Raw genomic sequence first — 22872 nt, forward strand, 5'->3', positions numbered from 1 at the left:
ATTAAAGAGGCCACCAATAATTTTGACAGAAAGATGTTTTTCTTCATTTGCTTGACAAAGCAGATTCTCTCATTAAATTCAGGAAGGTATGTACAATATTTTTTCCCCATGCAACTGGATGATTTTCAGTCACAGTGGGACCAGACAGCCTGTGTCTTGACATTTATGGGACAGTTTGAATTAAATTTGCAGATAACCATACAACCTTGACACAAATTGTACACTTATCATGCAATCCAGTGAACATGGACAGGAAATGCCTCACTCTGGCAGTAGAGATAAATCTGATCCTTTTTCTGTAAGATACTACTGTACTCTGAAAAGTTAAGACAGATTTTAAAAATTAGCTGCACAAAAATGCAATCACAGTTGTATGTGCACAATTAATCTATTGAAAATGACTGGTTAGGCATCTGTTTGGGTTTGCAAATGGCCATTTGTGTATGCAACCATGGATGCACAAATTAGGTGTGCAATTAGACGTGACCAATTGTGAAAATCAGGCCCTCCAATATCACTTAACATTTTGCCTGATTAATAAGTAGCTATCTTTCAGGAGACATGGAATCAAATCTTACTTTGGACAGAGATGAAAGAAGGTTTGGAGATCGCTTATTATAAAATATCTCCACTGGCCTCTTCTCCACAGAATTTTCCACCTGGGTACCTCAACAGGCACCAGCAACAACAGGAGCTGTAGCAGAGAAGCTGCCGGGTTTTTTTTTTATCCCTGTGGCATCTGAACTAGCTCAAAGTGGGTCTAGATGATATGGTGGTTAAAATGCTAGTGGTCACTGGCATCTTGTCTACATTAGACCTCCCACTTCTACTATTACTGGTGGGGCAGCACTGGAGGAAAATTTTAGGGGGAAAATGTCTATTGTAGACAAGGACTTAATCCCTAGTGGACAATCACAAAACCCTTTGCAGAACTCAATGAGATCATCAGTCTTTGCTTGAGAGAGACTGAAGGATGGGAACGTTGTTGTGCCACAGATCTTTTAAACTGATAGAACTTAGTGGGAAAGCTGTAATGTGCCTTCCTCCACCACATCCAGCTCTCATTAGTTTTATTGATCTTAACCTTTCCAGAGTACCAGTTCATCTATACTTAAACCTTTCAAGTCTGGTTTTCTGCTGGAAACGTAGCTGCAATTCACTCCAGCAGGGGCTACAGTATTTTACTTTGTCAGGATAAAGAGGACCAGGGAGAAAATGTGTTCCACCCACATAGTCTTGTTTTAGTTGTGCGGCAACTAGTTTAGTCGTGCAGCAGTCCAGTACAAGTGACATCACATTATCACATTATTATGACACAGTGTCATCACATTCAGTGTCAGTAGTTCAAACACTGTGAATAACCCTACAAAAACAGATAACCAGTGAACGTTTGCAAGAGAAAAAACAGTTCAAGGGAGCCAAATTAAGTTTCAATCTGTAGCATGTAATAAAAGGATCATAAATACTACTCTGATGGTTTGTGATGTCTTCCTATCCAGAACTCTGGAACTATTACAGAAGGGCCCACCCTAGATGGTCTACCCTACTTTGTAGAAGACCAAGTCATGCTGGGACAGGACTTTGGGGACCAGATCCAGCTGGCATCAAGTTCTGTAGCTCCAGTGATTTCATTTGCAATTCAACAGCTGAGGATTTGACCTGGAAGTTTAGTGAGTACTGTTTGACTATTCATCCTGTACAGACATGGTCAATACACTTCATATTTTATATACTTCACTATCAAGTCGTAGTGCCTAGATTTAAAGAGCTCCTTCAACCTGGGAGTTAGCAGTATGCTTTTAAATCTGCTTTTTTAAAAAATAGATATTTTCCCTTCCGCGTTCTAAAATCTTGTTATCTTACTTCCCTTCTTTCTAAAAGTCATATCTTTTATTAAAAGTATATAAATGAGGAAAGCTGATTTCTCCAAGAAGAAGCCAAAACAAATGATATTATCCTTTAATGGATTCTGGAAGCCAAAAATACTGAGATCTTATCTTTTAATGGATTGACCTGTTTATAACTCACTACACAAGGAGGATAGAGTAAAATTATAGAGGAGAGGAAGGAAAATCGGAGTGAAAACACATTATGTTTATGCTTACATTAGGAAAACTGTACAACTATTTAACAAAAGCAGTAAACATGTCAGGACCTGTTAATTTAATAAGACATCTACAATTCTTGGATGCTGGAGGCACTCCATCTTCAAATTTGTACTTCACAATGCAATAAAGACATGCATATGTTCACAACAACTTCACATTTACAAACTTATATTGCTTGATTATTCTACATCCCACATGTAGTATGTCAAGTGTTCTACTTCAGGATAATTATTCTCTTCGAAAACATATGTTTAGAACATAGCCCCACAGAGAGAAAAATCTGTAATACAGCTCTTCCTCACAAACACATAACTTAAAATCATGCTTCCATGTATAGAATAAGTCTCGTTATATAATTTTTTCATGGATTTGAAGGTTTTAGTCCCCAATCCTGCAAATTTTAAGCCCATGTTTAGCATCACTACTGTGAACATGGTTGTATCATGCAAAGATCATGGCTTGATCAATCATTATCTTAGATGTTATTGATCATATTTTCCTCAGTATCATAAGTTTAACACCTTTTCATACAAAGTTAAAATGCCATCTTTCATTGTGCTGGACAACTTTCTGTGACAATTTCCTGACAAAACTGAAAATGTTTGAAGTGAGAGCATTTTGGAAATGCAAGACAGAAAGTCATCCAATATTTACAAATATAATTGTTCTGATCCATTCAAATTTCATGTGAAAATTGATCCTTGTTCAAGCAAAGGATCACATGAATATGCAAAAATTCACAGCTGCATGATTTTGTTGACAAAACTCCATGTCATGAGATGACATACACACAACACACACACACACACACACATCACTGAAAACAAAAATGTGAACATTTCCATTAAAAAGTTAGCATGAAAAAAAATCACAATTTTCCACATCTTAGCTATTATTTCAAACTCCCAAGATTCAAATTAGTACATGATATGGCAAATCACAGTCTCTCATTTTTATTAATGTTAATGGTCACCTAATGACCAGATTAGAACAGAAGATCTCCCCATTTACCCAACAACAGCGGTGTGAGATTGGGTCCCTGAAGTCAATAGCCAAACTCCCATTGACTTTACTAGAAGGGTCTATGGCCTCAATTCTACAAAAGATCCACTAAGAGCAAACAGTCCACCTGCGTAGATCTCTTTATAAGACTGGGGCCTATTAACAACCCTATAGGGGAGAGGAGGGAAAAAAACTTTAATGGAGGAAAAACAGGGAAGAAGTACATTAAATAAGTTACCCATGAAGAGGCACAAAATCACACATGAAGATAGACTGTCCAAAGTAACATGGAAGGAAAATTAGCTGCCAAATAGACCTGTACAAGACAATTTGCACTATCCACAAGACTAGGAAGAACAATTTCTTCACTAAGGGTACGTCTATACTTACTTCCTGGTCCGGATGTAAGCGATCGATCTTCTGGGATCGATTTATCGCGTCTTGTCTAGACGCGATAAATCGATCCCGGATCAATCCCGGAAGTGTTTGCCGTCGACGCCGGTACTCCAGCTCAGCGAGAGGAGTACGCGGCATCGACAGGGGAGCCTGCCTGCCGCGTGTGGACCCGCGGTAAGTTTGGACTAAGGTACTTCGAATTCAGCTACTTTATTAACGTAGCTGAATTTGCATACCTTAGTCCGAAGTGGGGGGTTACTGTGGACCAGGCCTAAGTTTAAGAAATTAATTTTAAATGTATTTTCTGGGTCTCAAAGGAAACGTTTTGACTTAAAGGGAAGATGCAAACAAAAACACACACCATGTGTGTTTGCATATAAAGTGTATGTATGTATGCTTTCCAAACTGAAATTGCTTTAATATTCTAGGGTTTGGGATTGTTTTTCATTTATTTATTTCTTTTACTACAAAAAGTTTATTACAGGTTTTTTTATTTGAAATCCATGCAGTGTAAGTGTTTGGAAATTTACTAATAAAACATAGATTATTTATCAGTGCTCATTAAAGTCTCTATTATAAATGCTACTGAAAAACTGTACAATCAAATATACATATTATTATAGATTGTGAAATGTATTTAACTAGTGAAAAGATTGGCCATTTTGAACTAGCAACAAGTTATGAAAGGTTGGAAAAAATAATATTTTCCACAAAATTCAACCTTTTAAAAAGTATTTTTTAAAAATTCACCTAACACGTAGGTCTTACCATAATGCTTTAAGTTTAAAAAAAATTCAGCAACAAAATATTTCTGTCGTGATATGTCACAATAAAAATGTCCTTAACTTTATGCTCTGAGAACATTCCTACAGAAGTCAGTGAGTGTACTCATAGGGCATGAAATTAGATATGTTTAAATCTTTATACAATAGACATTAAATTTACTGCTAGTTGTTTCAAGGATCTTTCTGTTGCCTGCATATTTATTTTTGAGATTATCTCTATGTGGCAGAAGATTATTTACTAAGAGGACATTGGGAGGGACAGGGAGATAAAGTTTAAACCCAATACTTTGCTTTTACTTGCACTGGAGAAATCTGCTACTAGCTAAACTTTCAGCCCATAAATTCAGTGAGAAGCCCAATGTGAGTTTTCAAATTGCTAGTTGGCTTTCAACAGCACCTGTCCCCCTAATTAGCAAGGGCATGTGACAATGAACAACTGGTGGGGGGGGGAAGGGGGATATCTTCCCATAGTCAGTAGAATGAATCAAATTGAATAGTTCATAATAGGTTTTATCATACAAGGGTAATCAATTATATGCTGCATACAAAATATGCTCTGTAGATGGTTTATGAATCTACCAGGACTCCAACATGAAATAAATACCTCCTTGAAAATAGTACATGAATGTGCATCACATATCAAATAGCCAGTTTTCCAAGATATGCAGTAATGACTCCTGTGGAAGTGAGAGGGAGCTCAAGGAGCTATTAGAGACATTCCATTCATTAGGTGCAAAGGGACAGTGTAAGGGCATGGCACCCACTTCTTGCAAGCACCCCTTCTCGTCAGCTCTGCGTGCTGTCTTTAAATAGTCCTGGCCCTAGTATCTGGCCGTTCCCCCAGGGCTTCCTCCCTGGAAGCAATGGTTTCGCCCTCTTGGTCTACTCTGGCTCCAGTCTCCAGCTGGGCCACTAAGTAGTTCAGTACCCCTTCTGGGATTTCTCGCTGTCCGATTGTAGGCCAATTCCGCAGTGCCCTCTGGGGGGACCCAGGCCCACCAACTACTCCAGGTGCCAGCCACGTGCTTTCAGTTCCCTGGGCCATTTTCCCGCAGCCCCAACCTTCGCCCAAGCTTCACCCTTGCCTCAGGGCTCATCTAAGTTCAGGCCCAGCAGCCAGCCAGCAGCTCTTCCTTGTTGTCTGGTTCCCTGCCAGCACTGAGCTGTCCGTGGTGCTGCAGTTCCCTTTGGCCAGCGAGGAGCACCATGCCTCTAGCACCAGCAAGGAACGGACTGTCTCTGCCTCTGCAGCTCCTTTTATATGGCCCTCCTGGGCCCTGATTGGCTGGTTTCCCTGCAGCCTCTCTGATTGGCTGCTTGGAGGACTCCTCTACTGTTCCTTTTCTGGGATGGGTATGGCAGGACACTGAGGCCTCCAGCAGGGGGCCTCTGGGCATAGTCCACCCCATCGCAGGCAGATAGGATGCAGAAAATCAGTTCATCCAAAGAATCCTTCTCTTAAAAAAAAAAGTCTGCACTAAATAAAATGGGCTGCTTGGGCCTAAAATGGATAAGTACTGACCCTATTTTTGTAACACACACACAAAATATTTTCTGATAAAAACTATTATATTCGTAGTCTATCTGGGTAACTACCAGACTTGCTCTGATTTTACAGGATACACAAGGATCTATGTTTGGATACTGGAGGGCATGACTCCCACTGATTCCTCATTTAGTGTCACAATTAGGCAAATTCCTTGTCAACACCTTAAAGCCTGAACCAGTGGAGGAGTGTGGTCTAGTGGCTAGGGCACTGGACTGGGACTCAGGTGCCCTGGGTTTAATCTGCAGCTCTCCTACTGGGTGATCTTGAGTAAGTCACTTCTCCCCTCTCTGGGCCTCAGTTTCTCCATCTGTAAAATGGGGATAATGATACTGACTTCCTTTGTAAAAGCACTTCAACATCTATGATGGAAATAATGCTATATAAGAACTGGGTATTAATAATTACTATAATTACACATCATGAGGGTTCAGTCCCAGTGCACATCAGCAGGTATCTTGTGAAGTCAGTAGAAATCCGGGATCTGATTATTTCTAGTACTGGAAGACAGGATTATCTTTCTATTGGCGTTAGGCCTAGAACCTTTCACCATTACTATAGGAGCCACATTTAAGTAGAGAGGTACTATATATGCTAAATAACGCTCGCTATCATTTTGAACATTTTCAAAATTTCAACAAAAACTACAAGAATTTTTCCATGAAATATTTCACTTAAAATGTTTACCAATTTTTGACCAAGATTAGCTACTCCTTTGAATTTGTGACTTCATGCTTTAATGGTTCGATTGTAAAATATGTCCTAGGACAACTTAAATTAATTTTGCTGTTACACTTGTTGCCGGCCCAAAGAGCCCGAGGGGGACAACAGCGGGGTTTGTTGCCCGGTGTGCTTTGCACCAATGAACACACCAAGGTGGAGAAGCAATTCAAGTTTATTTGAGATTTTGAAAAGGCACTCAGGAGACCAGCATGTTTTAAATTAGAAGCGCAATAAATATAAACAAGTTTTTTATTTTATACTTTAAGCTGTTTGTGTGCAAGCCTTTGTTTGGTTTTACCCCTACCCCGTTTTTTTAGACAACAGTTACAATAGGCATTACATTGGTATGTGAAAAAAGTTTTTATTTGTGGCCTTGTAAGCTTAGACGCATGTGAATTTCCCCTTTCCCCCGTTTTTATTACTACAGCGTTTGTTAATGTGAGCGAAACTGCAGCTCTTTGTGTTACATGCTATGCTTTTGCTTTTTAGGCTGTCAGCATTTCAGGTTGGTTAAAGTTCACAAGATTGAGTTCCTGTGGCTTATTTAGACCCAGAGCAAGAGAGCTTCATTGACACTTATGGTTTTTTATTTTTTTGAGTTACCTGGTAGCTATGCCTAGTGACGTTAACAATTTTTTTTTTTTGAGAACACTTAATAAACCTTTGGCAGAGTTTGTTATACTTTAAAGACAAAATGTGATTAAGCTTTATGCAATTAGGATTATTAATGAGAGGGTATAAGGGAACTTTTGAGGAATGGGAGATACAAATTTTATGTATGAGCACTTTACCGCAAGCAAGCAAAAGAAAAAGAACAAAACATATTACAACACCTGTGAGCAAGAGGCGAACAATGCCTCCCCCTAGTTCCCCTAGACTAGGTAACCAACCCCAAAGGGAATTAAGAATAGTGGTTTTTTTGGGGGGAGGGCTTTTACTGGTTTAAGGCCTGTTCGGCTGACAAGATGTACTTGTTAATATTTTGTGAAAACTTTGGGACATAGGCACAACACTTTTTTTAATAAGGGCACAGACCCCGCCCCATGAGGCTAACACATAATTTAGGGCCTGGCGGTTTTGCAGAGCCAGCAATTGAAGCTGGTACAGCTCGGCACTTATGCCTTTTTTTATGGCGAGGGTATTATTGGCAAACTGGGTGAGAAATTTGGAAAGTTTTTTGTAGAGTGGGGTTAGCCGTCCCACCCCATAGGTAGGGAGGAATATTATTCCAAACCTGTTTTTTTTACTGATGGGTTTAATGGTAGCTTTTAGGGACCAGTAATATTTGGGGTGACCTGAGGGAGCCTGGTCAAAACACGGAGGGGAGGAGCGAGATAGCCTTTATGAGGAAGCCATTTGTAGGCACTAGTACCACAAACCCAAAATGCTTTACCATAACTAGCCTTTTTATTGTTACCTTGTAGGTCCCGTAGGGTGGCTTGTGGGGAAAGGGCAAAGAATGCAGCGCCGGTTTGCAAACCGGTGGCATTTAGTACAGGAACAGTGAGACTTGTACCAGGACCAATATAAAATTTATACGTACTAATGCCGGCAAACCAGGTATGATTACTTGTACTGGCTTGCTGATAACATATGAGACCAGTGGGTGAAGAGCGTAAACAAATGGGCTGGGGCTTACGAGTGCTACTATAGTGGGAAGTCCAAGAGCCATTGTGTAGGCCATATGGAGCTTTCGCAGTACAGTTAGATTGTAAACTTAAATTGTCAGAGGTGCTGCTGCTGGTAACCATTCATCTTTGACAAAAGTCTGACCAATTTTGGGGAACTACTCTCCAGGGCAATCCAGCCGAATGGTGGGGAGTCTGGGCACATATTCAACAGTTGGAGAGATTGAACTCATGGGCAAAGGCAATTTTTAGGGCCTTATAAGTATTGGTAGCCATGTCTGCAGGGATGGCTCCCCATCCTGCATGTGATGTGGGTGAAACAGTAGGTAACAGAAGGAGTGCTTCTGTGACAAAAAGGAATGTTGTGAGAGACCCTAAACCTGAACCCATATTGTGATTACAACCAAATGCCCAGAAGATAAGAATTATTGACACCAAACAAATTAAAAAATAAAAGGACCAGGACCATAGGTTAGGTCGGCCTTCTGTGAATAGATAAAATCAATGCTCCGGGTTCTCGTGGGGAGTGTGCTGTGGCTGTTCAGAGAGAACACTAGGCATTTCCAGTGACCCTTACTGTCTTTTGAATAACAGCTTAAGTCCCAAATTGTCGCTGGCAGCTTTTTTAGCAGGTTGGACAGTTCATTGTTCAGGAGTGGGTACTGCTTTCAGTCGAGAGTGATGAATTCAGTTTTTATGTCCTTTGACCTTTGCCGCCGTGTGGGTAACAAGCAGGACGATGTGGGGTCCCTTCCACTTCTCTTGGAGAGGCTTGTCCTTCCAGGTTCGCATGAGTACAGAATCGCCTGGCTGCAAGGAGTGGACCGGGGTATCCAGCAGAAGAGGCTGTGAATTTTTGGTGTATTTGTGAAGAGAAGAAAGAACAGCGGACAGAGAGCACATGTACTGAGACAAGAAACCACACCCCACTGTTTACTCCCCTGCCAGAACTGGGGTACCATTCATAGGCCATGCCCTTTTAAACATAAATTTGAAGGAACTTAGCCCTAACCTGCCCTTGGGGAGAGCACGAATGTGAAGTAACACAAGGAGCAAAGCATTAGGCCACCTAAGAGAGGCCTCCCGACAGACCTTTGAGAGGTGTCGCTTGAGTGTCTGATTTGTGTGTTCTACTACTCCACTGGCTTGTGGTCGCCATGGTGTGTGGAGCTTCCAGGGGATTTGCAAGGCACTTGATATTTTTTGAACAACTTGAGATGTGAAGTGTGTTTTATTATTAGATTTTATTTACTGGGGAAGGCCGAAGCGAGGAATGATCTCCTTAACAAACTTAGGGGCCGCACGATACCCTTTATAATTGCTTCAGTTGCCTGATTATCTGGGTCTGCACTGGTAGTTTGCCTGATGGTATCCTGAATACGCTGCAGAAAAGCCACTGGACTTTTATTTGCTTCCTGGATTAGCTTATAAGGCTTTGCCCAATTGTTATGTCGGACAGCTGAGTGCCGGGGGCCATGCATAAACAGTTCCTTATAGGAGTTAAGCAGCTTCCAACCCTCCTCCTCATTCGGATTCCACCAGGGGTCCACTAGGGGAACAGCGACCTCAGGCAAGGGCTTGCCCTCTTTATCCTCATTATGCCTTCTCTGTGCTTCCTCCTTAGCCTTAGCTATAACCTGATTCCGCTTCACCTCAGACAACAAGGTTCTCATAAGTATATTGCAATTATCCCAGTCAGGCTTACAACTAGCCAGACACCCTTCAAAGATTGAAATAAACCTGCTTGAATTCGTAGAAAATTCACCTGCCTGTGCCTTAAAGGCAGCTAGGTCCACTGGGTTAAAAGGAACATGAGAGTACACAGGCACAATCTGGGCTGCACGATCCTGTGTTCCTGGATGGGCTACCACATTCTCAGTAATTAACGGATACAATCCCACCAAGGGGGTACTCTCTGGAGCCTGTGGGGGTGGAGGAGCCGAAGGGGACACTGATTCTGGCATTACAACTGTGGGAGGGTTCTGGGGTTTAGCAGCAGGTACTACCGAGTCTGTCGGAGTCAAATGGCACTTGTGCAAAATATCAGTTCTATTTCTTAATACCATAAACGCATATGCATAGAGATGTTCATTCCATTTACCAGTTTGCTGACAAAACAAAAGTAACTGAAGGATTGTGTTGTAATTAAGTGATTCTTCCGGTGGCCACCTTTCCTGGCACTCCAGCTGGTATTGAGGCCAATCAACTGTACAGAATTTTTTAAATTTACTTTTAAGCATTGAATTTGACCCAAACACATTCCAATTTGCTAGGATGCATTCTAAGGGAGTACACTGTGCCCCGCCAGCTGTACTCTGTCCCTGCCCCATACTCTAGGGAGACACTGGGCGTCCCCAGGTCTAAACAGGTAAAGTCCCCACTGGACTGTTTCTACCTTATTCAAGGGTCTGGTTCTGCACGGTCGCCCACAGCTTCTTCTTCACTGTCTGTGTGCGTTGCACCGTTGTGCCCTCTGGGGTCAATTAAACCATGTCTCCGCCGAGGCCCCCGATGAAGTCACTAGTGAGCTCTGGGCGTCAGTCATCGTCGTAATCCGTCGGCCACCAGGAGGGATCCGGGCAAGGCTAAATTTCAGCCTCGAGCCCACCCAGGGATGCCAAAACTGTTGCCGTCCCAAAGGGCCCGAGGGGGGCAACAGCAGGGTTCGTTGCCCGGTGTGCTTCGCACCAATGAACACACCGAGTGGAGAAGCAATCCAAGTTTATTCGAGATCTCGAAAAGGCACTCAGGAGACCAGCATGTCTCAAATCAGAAGCGCAACAAATACAAACAAGTTTCCCATTTTATACTCCAAGCTGTTTGTGTGCAAGCCTTTGTTTGGTTTCACCCCTACCCCTCCCTCCCAGACAACAGTTACAATAGGCACTACATTGGTATGTGAAAAAAGTTCTTGTTCATCTGTTTATTTGTGGCCTTGTAAGCTTAGACGCATGTGAACTTCCCCCCTTCCCCTTTCCCCCGTTCTTATCACTACAGCGTTTGTTAATGTGAGCGAAACTGCAGCTGTCTGCATTACATGCTATGCTTTTGCTTTTTAGGCTGTCGGCATTTCAGGTTGGTTAAAGTTCACAAGATGGAGTTACTGTGGCTCACTTAGACCCAGAACAAGAGAGCTTCATCGACACTTATGGTCTTCCACTCTCCCGAGTTACCTGGTAGCTATGCCTAGTGACGTCAACACACTCATCAACTCCCCACTCTCCCTTTCTCTGTAGTCAGCAGGAACACTGAAAAGCGCTACCCAGGTATCATTATTACCAATGCTTTTTATATTTCAGATTTCTTTTCTCACCAATACAAATAGATTGTTTCCTCCTTTCTGCTACCATATGCAGCTCTACCAAGCATTCTGTAATAATTCACTGGGTACATTTTCTTTTAATCTTGTGCTCCTTACAAATGAGAAAAAAAGCAACCATAGCATTTGATATAAAATTAAGCTACTTACCGACTATTGCCAGATTATGCTCTGAGCCACATGCAATCTGCAAAAGAAATGTGAATGAATGAAAGAGAGTCTGTGGACAAGTTTAAGTAGATACAGTACTAGGACAGAGACAACCACAACCATGACAGGAAATAAAAAATTAGGCTGAAAAACAATTGTGGTTTGTACAATGTAAAATTAAGTTTGAAGTACACTACTGTACATTTCTGAGAAAATTTCATTAGTGGTCTCACTTCATTTGTTAATAAACAGCTGTTTACATTAAAAAAAGACAACCAAAATCACAATTGCAAAGCAAAAGCATAGCATGTAACGCAGGCAGCTGCAGTTTCGCTCACATTAAAAAACAGGATGGTAACAGACCATGAATCCCAGTGATGACTGAACCTGGTGATAGTTTGAACAATAAGCACTCTCAGCCACACTTGTAGCTGTTTCCATTACGTCACACTGACTCAGACATTCTAAGCTTCAGAGTGACATGCAGAGTGACGGACCATCCTGGAATCTTATTTCATAAAGGCTGTACTAATAAAGTTGACAGCTGAGATTCAACAAATCTCCTTTGGTTTGAATGTATTGAGCCAAGAAATGGAAGCCTCTGGGCTTCAACAAATTGTTTTAAAATCCATCATACGTTTTGTGATGAATCTCATTTTCTGGAACAATTAACATATGAGGACTGAGAGAAAACAATGGCCTTGGAAAGGGACTAGAGTTAAGTAGCTGTAAAACTTCTATCTTGCAATGTTACAGCTACTCAGAGCTTCAAGCACTGGCACATTAATATGCATAACATATCGCTGTATTATTGTACTCTTCATGCAACATGACCATACATTATACCAGTACTGATTTTTATGTGTTTTCATTGGCTAATGCAGCCCACCAATGATGTTGGGGTTTAAACGTTGATGCCATGGAAACAAGATCTGCACATGGAAATGCATGTGAAGACTTGATGGGGAAAAAAAATCAAAACAGCAAATTCTGTCTCTTCACTGCATGATGAAAAATGGGATATTAAAGCTGCCGCTAATAAAATCAATGTGAAGCATGAGCTATCTAATCTCATACTTCTATACAAAGTGTGCTGAACACAAACACTGTTTCAGATGGTTCTATGAAACAGGCTGTTCACTCTGCTTCTGTAGATCTTGTATATTTAGAGCTAATGGCCCCACTGGAAATGCTGTGTGTTCAAAACAGAACATGCTGTTTAGAATGTGTGACATCTCCGCTAAAGAGGCATTTTGTTCCAATACCTAATAACAACAATTATCCAGTCTGCAACTCTGACAGATAAATAAAGCAAGCTGGTGATCACTCACTGTTTTGTAATCCACTCATACAACTGTTACCAACAGCAGCACTCTGAGAATCTCTGCCTACACTACACAGCCATCCACTACCTCATTTACCGGAGTTTATGGGAATCTGCCACAATGGAAGGCAGCAGCAGAAACAGAGTTCACTGCATTATAGGCCTTGTCTACCGTGGTAATTTGCCCCCATTATAGCCATTGGTGACCAACCATTTGTGTCACTGCACCAGTGCAATCTCCTAATGCATATGAGACAACCCACTATAAGCAATCATTTATGCCAGTGCAGCTTTTTTCAAGCCGGGGAAAACTGCAGTGGTGGAAACAGCTGCTGTGCCACCAATCGCTGTAATCAAGGCAAGTCCCATGCATAGACTAGGCTACTGGCAGTCACCTTGATTCGCCTAGCACAGGCCAGGGATATGGCAACCCTGGTAGCAGCAGCAGTCTCCGTGCACCAGTGGGGCATTCACCCAATAGGAGAGCACAGGACATTTGCACTGCTGCCCTAGCCCAGGGTGACGTCACTTTAAAATGTAGCCTGGACTCCACTAGGAGCCCCACCGGGAAAATCTTCCTAAGGGATTCTCTGAATTAGTGCATCCCTCAGGCACCATGGCCATATCCCTGTCTCTCACTGAAGGCTGTGCCGGCCTCTTGCAGAACCCCTGCTACAGTGGACATCTTGCTTCACTCTAACAGAAGACAGCATAACCCAGAGGTGAACCAAGGCTCCTTCAACTTGAAGGGCAGGTTCATCTTGTGAGCATCCCAGACAGCATGTCAGCCTCTTAAAATATAACCCTCCCACCCTAAATTAGACAAAACTCACCCAACATAAAAAAAAGTATTAGTAGGAGTCAGACTTGATGATTTGTTGGTAGGATGAGGTGCCAGCAAGGGAGAATGGGATTACCAAAGACATAACGAACACTTATATTAGGTGCAACTAATCCAGCAATGACTGTAGTTTTGTAACACAATACTGGTATGTACTGCAAGAGCCATCATTTTCTAGCTACCTGGCTTTTTTTCTGTGTTGCAGAAGAAATTAAACTTCTGCAGACATCTGTATATTCCTAGAGGATAGATAAATATGTTGAAATCAAGAATATTTGGAGCTTCTGCATGCAATATTATTTCCCAGTTGGGCAATTATGTTACACTGTATATTTAAACATACATCAAAAGTCACAAATCTGAACAGAGAGTCAGAATCAATCTCTAGCAGTTATTGAAGCCCTCTGGAATAATAAACAATGCAACCCCCTTCAAATTAAAATCGCTCCTCTACTGAAAAAAACTATCTGAGAGTGTTTTAGTAGTTGTTCACATGCATATAAATGTATTTTAATCTCTCTATATCATAAAGATTTCAAAGCAATACCCAAACAACTAAGCAAGGCTCATAACACACCTTTGAGGCAATGACAGGCATTTCCAGTTGAAACTGCAGAAGCAACGAGATGGAACCTAACAATTCAAGCTGAAATTTAGCTGACTCCTCAGTGTTAACAAAGACATCAGCAGCACAGTGACCCCTTAGCCCAGACAGCAAGCTAACATCACCACATCCTATAGCATTTTGTGTTACTTGGTGTTCCTCCTCCTCATACTCTGATTTACTGAGCAACCCAAGTTATTTGGTGAGATCTGGGGGCACAAGGTAGCACAGCTGAGTATAAACATACCAAAAATAAGTAAGTTAAAATATTTAATTATTAAATTAATAAGAGAGTGTGAGAGGGGGATGGCAACTCAAATCAGAGGCTTTTGAGAATAAGGCAAAATGTGAGGAAGAAAAAAAAAGTTAAGGGGAGTTCTCTGTTTTTCCTTTTCTGGGTGGAAGGATCTATCTTAGATACTTATATTACCTCCATCACCATGCCATCCGAGTGCCTCACAATCTTTATTGTATTTATCATCCCAGTACCCCTGTAAGGTACAGAAGAGCGATGCATTTTACAAATGGGAAACCGAGGAAGGACTTTCCCAAGGTGACAGAGGAAGGAATAGAACCCGGGGTCTTCAGAGGCCCTTAGTGCCCTAACTACTAAAGCATCCTTCCTTTCTCTCTCTCAATTCTCCCATGTGAAAGGGTATCAAGTCAGAGACCTATTGGAGAAGAAAGACTGGAGCTGGAAAGAGGGAGAAGGGACTGTGTTTTGGGTTAGGAGGAGGCAGAGAGAAAGCTGGACATGGTGATAGAGAGAGAAGATCTCAAGCAGCCTGGACAAGCTTCTGAACATTTTGGCACTTACCCAGAATGAGCCTCCAAGGCTTTTGAGCGTTGACCAGGGCAATTCAGAGAAGAGGTAGCTGTGAAGCTATGCTTCAAAGAGCTGCATAACATCCCACATTGGGCATCATAATGATAACCCTAAATACCTTTAGCAGGCCTCTACATTATTTTTCAAATGACAGATGTCTAAGTGGAAAGGAACTATTAGGTCATTCTAGCCCATGGCCCAGCCAGTGCAGAAATGCTCCCTCAGTACATCAGCTTTTAAAAGTCCTTGGATATGGGGGCCTCCAGCACTTCCCTTCAGGGGAAAGATGATATTATACTATGGCACTGGTTTTCAAACTGAGGTATGCATACCCCTAGGGGAACACAAGCTGTCATCGGGGGGTACGTCAGTAAAATCCTGTAATGACGGACAACCCATTTAATTTAGTAAGACTTCGCAATCTAATCATAAGTATATTATGACCCTATCTCAGATGGGGGAACCCAGTAGATTACATTATTTGGAAAGGGGTACACAGCCTAAAAAGTTTGAAAATCACTTTACTATAGGATTTCTAAGCCTGAATGAAGACATGAAGTTTAAGGACTTTGATTTAGATTGCAGTCACTGCCATTCTGATTTTTAGTACATTAAGGGATGGTTATTCTACAGACAGTATCCTGTGGAGTGAAGAAAGGGGAGGAGAAAAAGATGAAAAAGGTGAGCACAAAGGCACTCTTTCATCTAAGATTTGATATAGATGTTTGACCACAGACAGACATGATGATCTTGACAGATCTTGCTTTGTTAAGGAAACCACCAAGGCCAGAAGCAGAGAAAGACTTTATTCCTCCAGGGATTAGAAGCCAAAAGGGAATGATAAGAGTTGACAGAGAGATTGCAGATGACTAAAGATGAAGGTTTATATAATACAGTATAATCATTCTTTCCTAGTGCTGTTCCTTCATGCCCTTGATTAACGTATTGTAACTGATTTGTACTGTTTGACACATACTGACTAACTACATTTTGTATGCAGAATTCCACTGAGGGGGGAGGAACTGAATATAATTAGTGAAGCTGTCTTGCTTCCAATGATCCTTCACTAGGAACTCTTCCTCTTCCGGATCACTTGACTCCTGATTGATAAGGAGAGGCAGCTTGCTAACCTAGTCACATTCCTTGGTTAGTACCAGACTAAATGCAGTTTATTGCAATACAAGCTAACAGCACAAGGGTATAACCCCACCCAGAGCAGCAATTTAATGCCATTCCTTGCTGCTGGGTATGTCTATAGAAAATTGTGAGGGCCAAATAATCATGAGATTTGACAGTCTTTTCTCTGTTTGCTATTTTCTGCCAATCTAATCTTTCGTTTATTGAAATACGATTTCTAGCTTTGTTACGAAGTGGGAGTCACAATAAAATTTAAAGTGAGGCTTTGTTATTTCAGCCTGGCAGAAAACGTTCCTCACCCAGACAATGGGCCAAATGCTGGTCCATTGCACAAAGCCCAAGCACATGGGCCTTTGCTGAGGTAGAGAGTACTGCAAGGGATTAAATCCTTGCCCTATCCCCTCAACTAACCCGGGGGCAGGAAACCTCCCAAACACTAAGGGGGTTTTATCAGTACATCAGCATAGTTTACAAACCAACTGGCCACCGCTTGTGTCCATCCCCACAACTGATCCCAAGCCCACCTCCTCACTGCAGACATGCAGAGAGATTCACTGCAGAGTATTGCCCAATTTGTGCAGGAGATGCAGAATTCCCCTTCCTGCTATCCCTCTGTGACAGTTTGGATGCAATCTGGGTCTTGAATGTTTGTGGGAGTTGGAGACAGCATTAATCCAAAAGCAACAAAATATTTTTAAAAGTTATTTATAAATAACACCTCATAAAACTCCAAGCAAGGAGAACACACAGTGTGAAATGGAGAGGAAGAATGAAAGGTTCTATAACTGATACGGTGCTCAGTCTCCAGTCAGGATTGGGATCCCATTGTGCTGGACACAAACGCTCACAAATGAGGACACGGTCCCTGCCCTGAATTTTGAGAATCAAAATGTGGGGAGAAGAGTGGTCAGACTGAAAAAGAACTTGGAGGGGACAGAGGAGTTATGTCTGTTTTGAAGTGGGGACAGATGAACTGAAATGTCAAGAGGAAGCAAGTTCTATACCCATCTCTAGAAAAGCCTGACCAGCTGTGCAGACTCAAAAGGCAGGTCTACACTAACCCCCCAATTCGAACTAAGGTACGCAACTTCAGCTACGTGAATAACGTAGCTGAAGTTCGAAGTACCTTAGTTCGAACTTACCTCGGTCCAGACGCGGCAGGCAGGCTCCCCCGTCGACTTCGCGTACTCCTCTCGACAAGCAGGAGTACCGCAGTCGACGGCGAGCACTTCCGGGTTCGACTTATCTCGTCCAGACAAGATGCGATAAGTCGAACCCAGAAGTTCGATTTGCTTGCCGCGAACTACTGGGTAAGTGTAGACCTACACGAAGATACAAATGCTATAGAGATCAGAGTACACATACTCAGAATTAGGGTCAAGGCAGTGGCAGGGAAGTGGCAAAATTCAACCAAGGAATACCTCATAAAGATCTTTACAAATCAGCAGTGTCAGTTTACAGTCTCTCTGCCAGGTTCTAGGCAAGGAGTGTGAAGACAGCTGAGTGCATGTAATAGACACATGGTTATTCAAAGCAGAGGGAAAGCTAGTTGCTCTATTCTAAACAAGCTGAAAGCAACAGGGAAGCTGTGTTAAGGAGGAAGTTAGAATAATTAAGCCTCATTGTCATGAACATGTGTTACTATTGCAAGGTCATCAAAGAGTGATCAGAAGTTCCCATACCAGATACTTTCCTTCTTCCACATGTGAGGAAGAAGACATGGAACACAAAGCCTATATATTTAAAAAATTGTTAGACATACTCAGGGGTGAAAGTAACTTAAAGGATTTACCGGTACTCCAAGAGTCCTGCGGAGGGGGAGGGGCCTCAACTGGAAGAGGTGGGGCCTTTAAATCCCGGGGCTTTTAAATCAGGATTTAAAGGGCTTGGGGATCCGGCTGAAGCTAGGAGCCCTGGGCCCTTTAAATCACCCCCGGAGCTACCAGCTGCAGAGGCGGCTGGGAGCCCTTGGATTTAGGCAGGGGTGAAAGTAATTTACATTTCTTACCCATATGGTCCAATCGCAAGCAACCCACCTCTCCTACCTACTTCATGGATCCCTCCCATTGCATGACATACATATAGAAAATAAAGCTGCTACTACTACTAAAAATACTGTCTGTAATAAAACTTTAATATTGGAATAAGCCTGAAAAAGAGAAAACTCACTGTAACATTTTTCTCCATGTCTTCCCTCCTCCTCCAGCCAGGTTGCCGATGCTAGGCCGTGCTTTCCCCCTGCCTGGCACTCAGCAGCGGCTGCAGGGGCTCCCCTCTAGCTTGCAGCAGGGAAACTGGCTGAGAGGGAGAAGCAAGCCTACCCCCTGTATAAGAACAGTTTAAACTCAGCTGTTCCCTGCGCAGTTCACCCCCCGGGGTTAGGAGCCATTTCTGGCATCCTTGTTAATTTCATTCACAGTTGTTGGGGGTGAGGGGAAGCGGAGCGTGTGTGTCCATGGCAGGGGCAGTTCTTTTCTGCCCCTGGATGAGGGGATCTCCAATACGACTATCATACAATAGCAGGGGCCGGTTGCTGGGGTCAGGGCAGGCGGCGGCAGGCTGCAGCTGCATTGTTTGTGACACACACATTCATGCACATACATACAGTATGTGTTACTGTCCTGTGGGGAAGGTGCCAGTGCCCTTTTGGGGGGAAGGGAGGGGAGACAAGTGTTTCTGGGCTAACACCTCAGGAACTTCTGCTTAATGTGTGCTGCTTAATGGAGTCCGTCCTTCCCCAGGGGGCTGTTGGTCCAACTCCTATACTGAAGAGCTATCTTTTTTGAGAGATCCATCCATACTGTACATATACATTTAGAACATACCTGGATCAGAGTAGATTTAGATCTGTGAAGCAAGACAAGAAGATTTTGTTTTCCCAGGAAGACATTCATGTGGATGTTCCAAAGTTTTGAGTGCCATACCCCCACATGGTGGGAGCCAGGGGGGCAAGGGACTGCGTTGCACCATTCCCACCATGCCCACCAGTGCCCCGCTTTCCCTAGATCCTCCCTATTTCCTAGCAAGTCAGATATCAAGGATTTTTTAATCTCCCTTCCAGGCACATAAAAGAGTGCAGGGGGCACACCAGTGGGTGGCTAGTAGCAGGGGAAGGCAGGGCAGGGGTGAATGAAGGCCAACTGGAATAGCCTTCATGAAATATACAAGATACCTAGAGAAAGTTTTGTCAATTTCAGCCTCTGCACTCTGCAGGCAGGACAAAACAAAAAGAGATCTGAGATTGCGCCCTATGTTCTTATGCAGGCAGCTAGAGGGGAGAGCCCCTGCTGAGTGGGGGGTGGGGAGGATTTAAGCTGTGCAGCCAAATGCTTGTATTTGTTGTGTATATTAGTATTGGAGAGATCCCCTCATCCCGGGGGCAGAAAAGAACTGCCCCTGCCATGGTCAAACACACCCTCCCCCCCTTGACCCCCAGCAACTGAGTGAAATTAACAAGGATGCCAGAAATGGCTTCTAACCCCGGGGGCTGAATGGCACAGCTGAGTTTAAACTATTCTTATGCAGGGGGTAGGCTTGCTTCTCCCTCTCAGACGGCTCCAAGCTAGAGGGGAGCCCCTGCAGCCACTGCTGAGAGCCAGGCAGGGGGAAAGCACGGAGCCTAGCATTGTCAGCCTGGCTGGAGGAGGAGTCAGACTGCACCTTTTCTTACTGGTCCTCCGTTTTGGCCCGTACTAGCTTACTTTCACCTCTGGACACACTACTGACTCTGCTATGCCACCTGCAGGGCTGGCTCCAGGCACCAGCCCTCCAAGCATGTGGGACGGCACCTGGAGGGGAGCGGCGCTCACCCGGGGAGAGCGGGGCCGCGACCGGGCTCTCCGCCCTCCTCCCGGCGCTCCGGCTGGCCGGGGAGAGCGGTGCCGCAGCCGGGCTCTCTGCCCTCCTCCCGGCGCTCCGGCCGGTCGGGGAGAGCGGGGCCCCGGCCAGGCTCGCCGCTCTCCCCCGGCGCTCCGGCCAGCCGGGGAGAGCAGGGCCGCGGCTGGGCTCCCCCCGGCACTCCGGCCGGCCAGGAAGAGCAGGGCCGCCCTCCCCCAGCACTCTGGTCGGCCGGGGAGAGCGGGGCCGCCCTCCCCCAGCTCTCTGGCCGGCCGGGGAGAGCGGGGCCGCCCTCCTCCTGGCGCTCTGGCAGACTGGGGAGAGCGGGGCTGCCCTCCTCCCAGCACTCTGGCTGGCCGGGGAGAGCGGGGCCACGGCCGGGCTTGGCGCCCTCCCCTGCCGCGCTCCCCGCTGGGGGTCGGGGGTCGGCAGGAGGCTTTTTTGCCTGGGGCAGCAAAAAGGCCAGAGCCGGCCCTGGCCATCTGCAAGCAAATCTTTGTCATCAGATTATTCAGACGTTTTCAGCTCAAGACTTCTATCCTACAGAATGTCAAAAGGACAGGATTCCAGCATCTTCCTCCTATGGTATTAAATAGAGACAGAACTAGAAAACTAGCATAAAAGTCATCATTATCAATCCGAATGTGCTAATTTCTATCACTGCCACTTTAATGAAGCTAATGGTTCCATTAGGCAATAACTGTAGGCAAACACTCTGTCAAAGCACACTCTATTATTCAATATTTAAAAGCCTAAAATACAAGTTACAAAGGTGAGTGTAATATTTGGTTATAAAATATCAACTTCTAAATAGCTGCTTATTTTCAAGGTTCTTTTAAAAATGCATAACATTTGGGAACAGTTTTAGGCTTTCTGGAAGAGTCTGGGCTTTACATCTTTTTCCTTATGGCAAAATAATCCATTATAGTCAATTCATAATGGATTAGGAATACTTTAGTTAGCCTAGAAGGAATGACAGAGCAGCTAGAACATAGTGCACACATTCTGGGGAAATTCTGCTCTCACCTACACTTGGGTAAGCCTTAAGTAACGTCAGTGACTTCACTTGAGTTTTTCTGGATTTACAGGGATGTAACTAAGGGCAGAATTTGGCACACAGGACATGCAAGGAAACTTAACACCACAGACTTACTTGGACTTCTGTAGCCTCATAAGTCTGGTAAAGGAACGAGATGTTAATTTTAAAAGTTTATTTCAAATTATTGACAAGTTGGTATGCCTCTCTTTTTTCTTGCATGCTTTTCATTTGTTTGGAGGAGCCCAAAGTATGTACATCATTTATTAAAAAACAGTAGCCAAACGATGAGGCACCATTACCAAGTGGTAATTTTTGAAGTGAGACACCTTAAAGGGGCTTGACTCCTGAACTTACAAAAAACAACAACATAAACTGGGTCCGTAACTTCCTCCAAGGTCATGATTTTCAAAAGGGACTAGTGATTTGGAATACCTCACTTTCTGGCTGTCCAACTTGAGACACTTTAAAGGGGTCCAATTGTCAGAGAAAACACTGAGCACTCACACTGTGAAAATCAGGTTCTTTTGAGGGGTCTCAAATCAGGCACCCAAAAATGGAGACATCCAAAATCACTAGTCCCATCTGAAAACTGTGGCCAGTGAATGTTGCTGAGAAGAATCACTATTAAGGAAGTCACTCAAACACAGTGGGGCCAATCCTGCACATCCTCACTTTCGTTAGTAGTCCCACTGAAGCTCAGTGAGGCTTGTTGGTTGCATAAATAAGAGTTTGCAGGCTCAGGCTTTATATGGGCACATTGTCTCTGCAAAGAAAGAAAAAAAAAGGAAGTCCTTTTTCTGTTAAGAGACTGTTAAGGACACTGGAAATACAGCGCGTCTGCCACGTACCCTGATTTGAAATGTACCTCAGGGAACTGGGTGCCTTTGAGAAACAAATTATGTAAGATAACCATCAATTGTTCGGGAAGACAAATGCTGTGCCCTGTTGTCAGCACAAGTCTTACAAATGTACACGCACAAAAATAAATGGAAAATTTTAGCACCAACTTTAATATGTAAGTCAAAAAAACAGCAGCACGTTATACTTCCTCATCCCCTGAAATATGTCAAAATAAACATTTAGAGGGAAAAGTATGAGTTTTATATACCAACTAACACATCTTGCAAAGAGGCTTTTTGGTTCATTTAGTCTCCAGTGCAGCTGCAGGCATGCGGCTGCCATGAGAGTTAGCTTTGTATAAGTACCACAAGTCATGAATTCTAGTGCCTGCCTGCTCCTTTACCCGTTGCAATAAATGGTGCTTTTACCTTTAGGGTGTCACGTAACGCTCTACTCTGGAATCCTGGATTCTATATTTGGGCAGCACTTAGTAACAATCCATCACCCTGCAGCAAACTTATTGGAAATAAATAAATAAAGTGTCTCCATAAACACGCAAGCTCCCAATACAAAGATGAATGGAAAAGTTCTCCTGGGTAACTAAGGATTAGCATGCAGTAGATAGAGACAGTGGAGCCTGCACTTTAATGCAAGTCTCAAAAGGAAGTTTGGGGAAAACACATCATATTCTGAAGTGACACGCTGGCTGCTGTTAAGTGCATACTAATTAGAAAGCTGAATTAGCATAAAGCTTATTTAATTCCATA

General features: G+C 43.4%; 1 protein-coding gene across 3 annotated transcripts in view; it reads right to left on the reverse strand.

The window, feature by feature from the left end:
- The window catches only part of SERGEF (secretion regulating guanine nucleotide exchange factor), a 261315-nt gene that overhangs the window by 100155 nt on the left and 138288 nt on the right, over positions 1–22872 (reverse strand). For 2 of the 3 annotated variants that reach the window (XM_034770207.1, XM_034770208.1), the window contains exon 10: positions 11658–11694. The exons of the other annotated variant lie outside the window; for it this stretch is intronic. In XM_034770207.1, the coding sequence (XP_034626098.1) occupies positions 11658–11694 (37 nt within the window). The remainder of the gene's footprint in view (positions 1–11657; positions 11695–22872) is intronic. 3 annotated transcript variants of the gene reach the window in all.

The sequence above is a fragment of the Trachemys scripta genome, chromosome 4 (genome assembly GCF_013100865.1).
Source record: "Trachemys scripta elegans isolate TJP31775 chromosome 4, CAS_Tse_1.0, whole genome shotgun sequence".
Lineage (NCBI taxonomy): Eukaryota > Metazoa > Chordata > Testudines > Emydidae > Trachemys > Trachemys scripta.